We start from the raw sequence: 11,890 nt of genomic DNA on the forward strand, positions 1-11,890 counted from the left end.
GAATGTCATGTTGATCCGTTTGATTGCGAGAAATGAGTTGAAGATCAGGATTGCGAATGTCATGTTGATCCGTTTGATTGCGAGAAATGAGTTGAAGATCAGGATTGCGAATGTCATGTTGATCCGTTTGAAACAAAGAAAAAGACAAATCTGTGTAACATTACAAGTAATTTTCTACCCAGTAGCTGGAAGAAAATTATGAAGCCCTTTTGATGGTAACTTTGACTTCTGAGCGAAATTCTCATTCACTATTTAAATGTATACTGAACTTGACTGAAGCAATATGCGGTAAAAATCTCAAGGCACTCGCCGTAATAGAGTCAGTAGCTTTCAAGGTACTATCCATAAAATATTCAATTATTTGAAGGTACTTGTTATAAAAAAGAGTGAGTTAGTTTCAAGGTACTCACCGTAAAAGAGTCAGATACTTTCAGGACACTCGGCGTAAAATAAGTTCAAGGTACCCGTCGTATAAAGAATCAGTTTCATGGCATTTGACATTAAAATGCCAATTAATTTCATAATATTCGTTCTAAAAATTAGTCAGGTTGTTTCAAGGCATTCGTCAAAAAAGTCATTTAGTTTCAAGGCATTCGCCGTAAAAAGAGTCAGTTGGTTTCGAGGCATTCGTCAAAAAAAAGAGTCATTTAGTTTCGAGGCATTCGCCGTAAAAGAAATAGGTAGTTTCAATGTAGTCAGAGTTCAAAACAATCACTTTCAAGACACTCGTCATAAAAAGTCAGTTTCAAGGCACTCGACAGAAACAATAGTGGGTAGTATCTAACCACCTGGAGTAATAATATGTCAGAGTTCAAAACAATCACTTTCAAGACACTCGTCATAAAAAGTCAGTTTCAAGGCACTCGACAGAAACAACAGTGGGTAGTATCTAACCACCTGGAGTAATAATATGTAAACTATCTAACTGTTTTTACCACTGTATCCATCCTTCATAATATTTCTTTCTAGCCATTTCCTTTCATGTAATATCTTGAGTACTGGTCGGGTAGATTTTTTGGTGTCTAATCTGTTAAAGTGGGGTTTTCTAAGGATTCTCTCGCCCCACCTCTCCACATACACATATCTAAATTAATGTGTTTATAATTAAGCACAAAGCTACACAATGGGCTATCTGTGCTCTGCCCATCACGGGTATCAAAACCCGGATCTAGCGTTCTAAGTCCGTAGACATACCGCTGTGCCACTGGGGGGGCATCTAAATTAAACAAAACAACCAAACAAATACATACATCGCGAATTTGTTTTTATATTTGTCCACCGTGAAATCAAAAGAAAGACAAAAATTTACATCTGTCTGCTTCAGTCTGTGAAAGTTGTCGTAAGGTATCTTTGTGCAAAATCCTGTAAATCGAGCGCTTTCGAAAAGTGGACCTTTTTTTTTTAATCAGGGGCAAGCCAACATAAAAGAAAATAACAGATCCAAAAACTTAATGTTGCACTTTTTTTTTCTCAATCTTTGACCCCTGTAAAATAAAAAGATATGAATCAGAAACATATCAGCTTTAGTCTGTGGGGTGATTGGAGGGTATCTTAATGACAAGTCTCATTCACTTTGATAGAAATATAAGAGAACTGCAGGCCAAAATATGTTTTGTAATGTTTGACTTTTGAGACCTAAAATTAGTACGGAGGCTTGACTTAATAAATGTATACCTGTCTTGTGCGTATTAAACTAAACTATATGCTCTTTAAATTTCGAGATGGTAGTCTCAAAAATACCCTTCCCTGTGGAGGAGATATAAAAAGGAAATAACTTTTACTTGGATACAAAACACAAAAGATAACTGTCTCTAGCATTGGGTTTATTCTTAAACTTCTGGCAAAATCTGCTAACAAAAGCAAATTTCTGGACTATTACCAACAGTTTAAGAATAGACAAGCTAGAGGAGACACATATCATCGTTTGTGTTTTGTACTCGATTAAAAGCTATTTTCTTTTTCCAATTAAAATTGGTTAATGTTTCTGGAAATAATAATAAAAGACGACAAAGTTTCTGAATTCTAATGATAATACATCATATTTGTGGCTAAGATTTGTTTTTAAGGTAACTTCTAAAGCATACTTTTAATCCCCAAGTCAACTGGAATTTTTTTTAAATTCGGGGTTAAACTTTTGAGACAAAATTGTAATGAAGATGTGAGTTATTTCAATTTTCCTTCTCAATAATGTAAAAAACCACCATTCCATTGCAACGCTTACAAAATGAAATATTGAAAAAGAAACCGTCTAAAAATGTTCTTCTAATGCTTGGCATTGTTAGTGCGAAGAAATAACCTGCAGGTTTGCAAAAGTGATTGCATTGTTGGTTTGCGAGAAAGACGTTGTTTAAGGCTATCTTGGCACATTTTTCTCAGTGCTCAAGTTAATTTAACCTGACAGAATGATGAATTACAGCCAAAACACTGCTAAAAAAATGTTCATCGAACACATTAATCATTTTACTGACACCAACAGTGATCGCAGCGCCACATTTCATGATTTAAAGTTTTATTAGAAGACACGGTACCGGCAGACGAACTCGACAGGTCACGTGGCTTAGTCACTGATACGTGATGAATATGAAGCCGGCAACTCATCAAGCGTTAGACGAAGCGTCCATATTGGAAAGCTTTGTCAAAATTTATTGTCATCACCATTTAAACATTTTAGTTCAAAAAGCAACTGTGTTCATCCTTGCTTTTTTGGAAAAAATTAATTTAATTTTGTGTGAAACACACTGTTACAGATAATATTAAATTAATAAAAATGCAAAATATATCGACAATAATTCGTTAAAATATGACCAGTCACGACACATTTTGTAGCAAACTATTCCTAAAACAATGCCCTTTTCTTACTGGTATCACAGTTAGCCCCCTCTGGCACAGCGGTATGTCTGCGGAATTACAACACTTGAAACCGGGTTTCGATACCCGTGGTGGGCAGAGCACAGATAACCCATTGTGTAGCTTTGTGCTTAATTTCAAAACAAACAATTTAACAATTACATAAAAGTATTGGCGAAATTACCTTATGAACAAAAACTTACAATAAAAAAATGATTTTTTTAACATTGAAAGCCAATGTTTTAAGGTTTGTTTATTTTATGACGCTTGCTTTCTAAGTAGACACTGTGTTTTGTTTGTTTAATTATAGTCGACTCTAGAATTTTTAAATAAAATCTATTTTTGTGATGTTGTATTTGTATTATTCAGTGATGCTCATCAGTAGAAAAGGTGCGTTTGTTTATTGGGTGATACCTCTATAAATACGTTATTTCATGCGTTTAGTGCCACTTGCTCTTAGAAGTTCAATTACATTCGCTTCTTATAGGTGGAATGTTTTATTTATTTATACTCACGTGAAGTAAAACGCTGTATTTATTTAATATTATTCAACAGTGAAAAATGTTTTATTTAGTATATTTAGTTATCCATGTTTCTAAAAGTTAAATGACACTCACTGTAATATTCAGGTTCAACGATATTAAACAGATGAGTTTAAATTAGTTATAAAATGTAGATTCCGGAAACGTTATACATGTAGAGAATAGATCGAACATGGACATACAAGGAAAACAAACACAAGGGGAAAATTTTTTGAAATCTTTATTCACATCATGTGTAATCGTGAATTTACCACATTGGCCGACTTCTGATTCGCAGAATGACTACACTGTCTGCTAGGGTGGAAAGAGGCTGTCCAAACACGTCCACATAGACCAAGAACAGCCAAAAGTATGATATTCTACACTTTCCATTCATACATAGGGCCCACGTGCAGCGTCCCATAATCCAAAGCTACATATGTCACCGAACATTTATACTAAATAAGATATATAGGGAAGAAAACTCCCCAATTTATACTCATTTGTACAATTATATGTGTCCCCATTTAAGGAATGGACACAGACACAGAACCAAATTGGCACAAGTTTCTAGCCGTTACCGTACGCAACATTTACCCAAGTGAAATGATTAGCATGTGTGAACGACATTTAGACATCCGATTACCGATGGTGTCATAACTAAATGTAAAATATCTACATGGAAATTTGGAAAACTACCAGAATATAACTGACTAGATATCTATTTTATTCAAGTTATAGATGGGTGAAATTAGTAGTTATTACATGTATGACAGTTCCCGACATTATTTTTCCTAATTTAGCCCCAAAAAATGCTTTATTTCTTGTGTTTATGACACTTATTTTTAAGAGCTAAATTATACGTATCCCTTCTAAGATATACTATATTTCGTGTGCTTAGTGACACTTCTCTCTGAAAGTAAAACGTAACTTGTATTTCGTTTACTAACTTACGCCATGTTTTCTGAGTTTAATTAAACGAATCTTTTGAAAATGTTGCGCTGTATTTATTCAATGATTCTCATGCCTTGAGGAAACAGTTTATATGTTCAAGTTTTGTTATTTAAAATATATATATAACCATTATCTCTCATACTGAAACTAAGTAACTGAACTGTAATGTATACATAGTTTGAACTCTTTAATTAAAATAATGATTTAACAAATTGAAACTGTTTTCTTTTTTTTCTAAAATTTATCTATCTGCCACCTGTTGAACTGTAAAAACATTCTTGCCAGACCTAGCGGTTTTTATGGAAAACAAACGTTTCGTCAATTAATTTGGCTTAAAAAACGCATGCTCATACAAATTATCAACCTATTTTTGGGAGTAAGATGATGAGAAGGTTTTGACAAAGGAAATACACGATTTGTTTTGTCACTATGGTAACTAGGAACCGAGAAGACCCACCAATGAACAGTGACCTTCGTGACCGACTCTATGGGCAAGAAACTTATAAACAGTCAAGTACTATCAAGCGCAATGGTAAGTAAACTTTAATGTTAAAATCATTTCTGTGAGCATCCGAAACACTAAAAGTTCTCATCACACTAAAGCTAATGTTAATTACTTAGGGCCGCGCGTAGCCTAGTGGTCAGCGAGAGGGTTGCGTATCAAAAGCTCCAAGACTCAAGTTGTGATGTAACACTACAAACGCTCTACATTTTCAGTTGTGGGAGCGTTATAACTGTAGCAGTCAATTCTACTATTTTTTAAAAAGTAGCATGTAGATGACAAGTATTTCTCACTAGTTGCCTTTCAATTAGCTTTCAAGTTGCTTCAACCTTGGAGTCTCTGACCGTACCGTTTAGTCCAGGTGTCACATAAGATGCCCTTCGGATCATAAGTACAAAATTATTATTACAAACTTTCGGACTTTATAACCAAGCCTTGACTTTATAACTATTTGCTGAACAGTCCCATTTTACACTTATTATTTGTCTATAGTTGCCTGTGGAAAGCTCTGGTTTATATATATTTTGTATTTTAAAAAATCCTGGTAATTTCAGTTATCCATAAATTACTCCATAAATAGCAGCTTCTAGCCGTTTTTGTCTTTCTGCAGTGTTAAGATTTTTCATTATATATATATAGTTGGCTTTGTCTTTTTTTGTTCACGAGATTAGTGCATATATTTCTCTTAACCTTTATTAGCATAAGAATTTTCTATTGAGAAGATGTCCGAAAGTAAATTATTGTGGTAATATGTCGAACAGCTTAATATCCATCGAGCTAATGTTTCAGGAACATTTTGTTGAAACTGTTTTAATCACTAGATGTTATTTAATAAAGTAAAAAAAAAACTGTTTACAAGTAATCTAAGTCCACACATATGACCTCATTGTCCACATATTTTAGTTTGTTTGTTTGTTTGTTTTTAATTATGCATAAAGCTACACAAGGGCTATCTGTGCTCTGCCCACCTCGGGTATCGAAACCCGGTTTCTAGCGTTGTAAGTCCGTAGACATTCCGCTGTGCCACTGGGAGGCCCACATATTTTAGAAGAATTAGGCTTCTTAATTTGGACGAAATACAACTAATGTGCTAAACAACCAGTTGAAAGACTCCTGTAATTCAGTTGTTACTGTCTCTAATTTTGAACTACTGACCTGACGAAAGGCAATCAGTTAGCAGCACACGCCGTCATAAGGGTTTGACTATCACTTTTATAACGCGGACACCATTGGAATTGCGGAATATGTTCAGCGACATCGCTATGGGGATTTTAACCTTAAAATAAACTATGCAATAAACTATTTTGTATTTGCTACAGATGAATGGTGTAACATTTGTTTGGCTTTAGCTAAGAGAATTATATATAAGAATCTTATCTCTGTTTTGTATTATGTAATGTTAATGTCTAGCATAAATAACTAACTAAATGGTCTTCTAGCAAACAGTTTCAGTTGTTCTTCATGAATACATACATAAGACAATTGCTTTAAGAAGTTACAAACAATTTGATAGTAAGCATACACCAAAGTTCAGCTGTTGAGAATTTTACACAAGCACTTTGTTATTTATTTAGAGAAAACGGTAAACGGGCACGGTCCTGTATTAAACCTCTCACAACACAGTAGCCGCATAGTTGGTCACAATGGCACCAATGTTGGCGGATGTGAGGACAACAGTGGAAGTGACGCAGTGTACAATGATCATATGGACGAAGAAGACAGCGAGGACGACGGTGACGAAAATGATCAAGGTAAATTGTTGTTGCTTTAGTATGTTAAATATACTTAAATTTTGTCAGTTTGTATATGTTAGACGAAGACAACAACCCAGTTTCTAACGTAGATGTTCTGATATCGAAGTCCTCGTGAACTTTACATCATAAAAAAATACGTAAATCCAAATATAGCCTATGAATGATGTTTCGTTAAAAGCTTTAAAATTAAGTTATTTAACTATTATGATTTAAGCATAAAGATATTTACTCTCTGAATATTACACATGATAACTGTTGTTTAACTGGATAATGTATTTTTCAGATTTTAGTGATACCCCTGATGTTAGCAGCACTGCCAATACCGACCACCTTTCTGCCCAGAATCCACTGTTCTTTCCAGGAGTGTCTAGCGGCACTGGCGCCATCGTAGGACACACTGTTTCGTCAATTGAGACTCTGCTAAGAAACATTCAGGGATTGCTAAAGGTAGCTGCAGACAACGCTAGACAACAAGAAAGACAAATAAATACAGAAAAAGGTATTCGCCATTTGTTATAGTTTTCTAATACGGTCGCGTTATAACTACGAATTTAAGTTTGGTAAATTGCTGGCCTAGCATGATGGTCTGGTGGTTATGGTGTTCGACTCGTAGTCAGAGGACTGCGTTATGGTGCTCGACTCGTAGTCTGAGGATTGCGTTATGGTGCTCAACTCGCAATCCGAGGGTCGTAGGTTCGAATCCCTTTCATCGAACATGCTCGCCGTGGAGACGTTATCATTTTACGGTAAATTCCACTATTCGTTGGTAAAAGAGTAGCCCATTAGTTGGCGTAGGGTGATATTGACTAGCTGCCCTCCCTCTAGTCGATCACTACTAACTTAATTTATAACATATTGTTATAAATTATTCTCTGTTTTCAATAAGTTCTTATTAATAATTAGCCATGGTTGAGCTAGTTGGTATATTATTTCCATTTTCGATGACATTTCACTATGCTTTGTTTTGCTTTATGTATATTGAACATACACAATTTTCACGTATCTCCAAAGTGTTAATGGTGACAGATAGAATATGAAATTCGTTAGTAAAGGTTTTTTTCAGTTTCACTTTGTTAACTATCGCTTTTCAATCACTTCTTTAGCCACAGTTCCTCTTTATATTTTTTCAGCGGAGCTTAAGATGGAAGTAATGCGGGAAAGAGAACTTCGAGAGAACCTGGAGAAACAGATTCTTGAAGAACAGAAAACAAAAGGTAGACCTTAATATGCCTTTAAGAGAAAAATTGCCTTAATTTTTTAATGTAACGTACTAATATTATTTGCATCATTCATTCCAAAACTACAAAGAGAATAAAATAATTTCGTAACAAGTAAAATAAGTTTCTCGTATTATTAGTATTTTTTAATTACGATTTAGAATGATAAAGAATGTATAAATTCTTTATACATTTATTTAAAACATTTCAGCTACCACATTCAAAAACACACTAGCTACTCCCATCACCCCCTCCCGCACATACATTTCGTAACCCATACTGGACTTCTTCTTCTCTCGACAACTTTCAAACTTTCTTCTTTAACAACAAGACTAGTGGATTATAAATGTCTTTGTTTTTTTACGAAGATAACATATAAATAAAGATAATTGGGTTTATTACGTTCGAATAAATGCTAGATCAAATTTGCCCAGTGTTCAACCAAAGTAAAATATTATCAAAACTGATGAAAGCATTCCGTCTTTATAGATAGCAACTTAGATTTTATTTTTATGTTTGTGCAGTTGGCGAAGGGTACCAGATTCATTGACAAATAATGAGCAGTGTTGGATCAACTTGAAAACACGAGTTTACTTTAATCAGTTTTACATGACTTCAATCAATATATACGAGAAAGAGTTTCAAAGATGAGGGTGCTTGGCTAGACATGCATATTTTACAAAGAGAGATTAAAATTATCTCAATCTAGGGGGGGTCTGGGGCATGCACTCAATCAATTAACACAATAATATAACTTACAGTTCCTATATATGTCAAACATGCAAAAGTGGGAGGTGCTACAACGCCCCTGGTTCTGACGCCTGTGATATATCGTACGTGCGTTTTTATCATTTTCCAACTGTTCATTAGGCCTACCATTGAGTTGTCATTTGATTTCAATATTAATTCTCTACTCCAGTTCTCTACCAGAAAAGACTAAGAAGAGAAAGACGATCCCGTAGGAGAGTCCAGGAACAACTAGAAGCGGAAGTCAAGAGACGTTCCAATTATGAAGGAAACTTTCATAGTAGCTCTAAGGAAGCCCTTCAACTTTTAAACGGTAAGTTTATGCTGTTTAGAAAATATATATTCTAATTATAAAAAAAAAAAAATCCGTTCCATTCATCTTTAATACGTCTATTAGCAAAGCTTGGCAATCTTAATGTCAAATTTTAACCTTAAGTAAATAGTTCTTATGCAATGAAGTAAATTTTGTTTTACTGCTGCAACGTTTTCTATTGTTTGACAAGTTTTTTTGGATTATTCGGCAAAATTAATGCAAAGTCTAGTTTATTTAATGGCGATGAAAGCGTTTAATTTCTTGAACTTCAAATTCTACATATTATTCTAAATGTTAGCTACACTAATGTTCACTGAAAGGCCTAAGTTCACAGTAAACACTAACACAACAATTTCACTAACTTGCTAATTTTTCTCGTATGTTTTCTCGTTATTTCTCGCATCTTCGTGTCTTGGTCGAAAAACCCAACTTGTTATTCATAAAACTAAACTAATTAACTAACTGGTTGGCAGTAAACCGACTAACTCTTTAATCCAATAACCAGTCATTCTCTCTAACAAACCCAAAAATCAATAATGCTTAGCCTCACTTACTTTTATATAACTCGGATCGTTTTCTAAACTTTCAAAACGATTTTAGTCATTAAGCCAAATAAAACCTGTGACGTTAAAACTCTGTGGTAAAACAATAATACAAACGTATAAAATTATAAACAAAAAAACATATCCTACAAACATATAAATATACACACGCACACACATCGTAACACTTTTTCATAGAGAAAGAAATTTGAGGTTTCTAGCTTTGAAATTAGATGTAGCATTCGAGTTTGTTCACCTTGTTTTAGATTGAAATACTAAGCATACATATTAATAACTATGAAAATTCCTTATCTTGAGTAGCTGTGTTTCGTAGTTTCAAGCTATACACATTCAGGTTAGCTTTATCAATCATATAAAATATTATCCAAATAAATTTGATGTGACAGTAGGTGACAAAATTGATTTTTTTTATTCCACTCCTTTGTACTCTTTCACTGTTATCAAAACTTAGGAAATATTACGTGTTTCAGTCTTTACCTCCTCAAGCAGAAACATTCAAATGGAAATGTAACTACAAAGCTAGGTAGCCCCAAAGTCTCTTTATCTATGAAAGAGTACAAAGGTGTACGTTTAAAAAAATATACACCACTTTACCTATATCACACACTAGGGTATTGACGTGAAGAGCCATTTCATCTGAGCTGAGCTTAGACATATGTTATCTAATAATAATGAAATTATTAAATATTAATTACTTTCAAATTAAAATGTAATTCATGAAATATGAGACATGCTCGTTCGAGTATGCCCCCTAGTGGCACAGCAGTAAGTCAACGAACTTATAACGCTAGAAACAGGGTTTCGATATCTGTGGTGGGCACAGCACAAATAGCCCATCGTGTAGCTTTGTGCTTAACTACAAACAAATCATTCGGGTATACTTTAAGACACTGAAAGGCATCTCGTAAAACTAAACATAGATGTCGAGTGCAAACGAATGAATTTATAATTTTAGATTTAAAAGTTGAAAAATATTATTACTGAAATGCTTAAATTGCTTTTGTATCTAGATGGCAGTTTTTTTTTAAATAAAACAAATTTACATTTGCTTTGTTTACGTTCTGATACACATCAGAAATTCTATTACAACATGAACTCAGTTCGAAAAGTATTCAATAATTGAAATACATTTTTTTGTACTTCAAATTACAAAATGGCGAGGAGTGGAAATACTTTTACTTTTCACTGTGAATTGTATTTTACTGTTTGCACTCGACTTAATCCTGAATGTAAATTTTTCACCACCAGGGTCGCTGTTATCATACATGGCGTACTATGACGTTGCATGTCTCAGATTTCTGGATATGATTCGTAAGTTGATATCAAAGATTTTTATTATAATTAGTGATGATTAAAAATACCCAAAGTTTTTTACAATGATAAATATTTTAGTTGGTTATTACAAAAGGACAAAATTCACCATTTCTAGCCTAGCAGAAGCTCGAATTTAACAAATTTTTAAACCTAAATAATCAAAATCAGAAATTAAATGAAACGAGAAGATAGTACACCTTAAGTTAATTTTATAAAACTCAACATGGGCAGCTAGAAAACCACGAGACATTGTATAAGAAGCCACGTAAGTGTACGTTTTTTTTTTTTGTTGTTTGTTTGTTTAGTTTTGTGGGGGGAGAGGACTACGTTTGTATGTAGCCTGCTTCAAACCTTGAATGTTTGAAATTTACTTATGCCAATTTTAATATTTTTCTACAGATTCTTTACCACAAGATCTAGAAAGGGATCAGCTTGGACGGCTAGAAGAAGACTCCAAATGTCAAGGTTAATGAATAACAATTGTGATTACATTTAACTGATGAAACATTACTAAGTAAAAGTACACGTAGCAAAGCTACTTAATTGCCGCGTAAAAAAAAAAAATAATAATATGAATGTTACGAAGTCATATACTTAGACAAGGTACGATGAGTATCTAGCTCAGTTTTATTTTATTGTTTTAAGTACCAACTACTTTTGTAAACACAAAATATATTTGTCATTAGCGTAAGTAATATATTGAATTATGATATTTATATTTAAAAAAGAAGAAAACAATCGTGCAACATGTAAATAAATTTTTGGGCTGCACTAAGAAACTTCTTAGTTTGTTTTAGTACTTTATAGAGAAAACACTGATTTAAATGACAGCACCTGCAGGATCGCTTTAACCGTTGATTGGATACGTCATTTCTTCATTATTGTAAAATGAGGGAATATAAAAGATAAAAGTTTATGTTGTAATATATTTGTTGGTCGAAGTCACATATTAGAACCAGGATTTTATTCAGAGATCTTCATGTTAGCTTTAAGTTTATACATGATGTATCATAGATTTTTATATAATGTTGTATTTCTTTTGCTCATATGTATATATATATACTATTTAGCTTTTATTAGAAACTACTTTTTAAATATCAAGCTACAATAATGCGGGATATTCAGTAACTTAATTTAATAATTAAGTTCTAGTTAAAA

General features: G+C 33.4%; 1 protein-coding gene across 2 annotated transcripts in view; it reads left to right on the forward strand.

Moving 5' to 3' along the window:
* Positions 1 to 11,890, forward strand: part of LOC106467791 (dachshund homolog 1-like) — a 67,212-nt gene that overhangs the window by 50,119 nt on the left and 5,203 nt on the right. Inside the window, exons 4-10 of one of the 2 annotated variants that reach the window (XM_022396726.1) lie at positions 4,763 to 4,854; positions 6,399 to 6,575; positions 6,862 to 7,077; positions 7,709 to 7,792; positions 8,715 to 8,855; positions 10,667 to 10,729; positions 11,132 to 11,197. In XM_022396726.1, the coding sequence (XP_022252434.1) occupies positions 4,763 to 4,854; positions 6,399 to 6,575; positions 6,862 to 7,077; positions 7,709 to 7,792; positions 8,715 to 8,855; positions 10,667 to 10,729; positions 11,132 to 11,197 (839 nt within the window). The remainder of the gene's footprint in view (positions 1 to 4,762; positions 4,855 to 6,398; positions 6,576 to 6,861; positions 7,078 to 7,708; positions 7,793 to 8,714; positions 8,856 to 10,666; positions 10,730 to 11,131; positions 11,198 to 11,890) is intronic. The other variant, XM_022396728.1, reaches the window with a different exon arrangement.

Source organism: Limulus polyphemus, unplaced genomic scaffold (assembly GCF_000517525.1).
Source record: "Limulus polyphemus unplaced genomic scaffold, Limulus_polyphemus-2.1.2 Scaffold83, whole genome shotgun sequence".
Classification (NCBI taxonomy): Eukaryota; Metazoa; Arthropoda; class Merostomata; order Xiphosura; family Limulidae; genus Limulus; species Limulus polyphemus.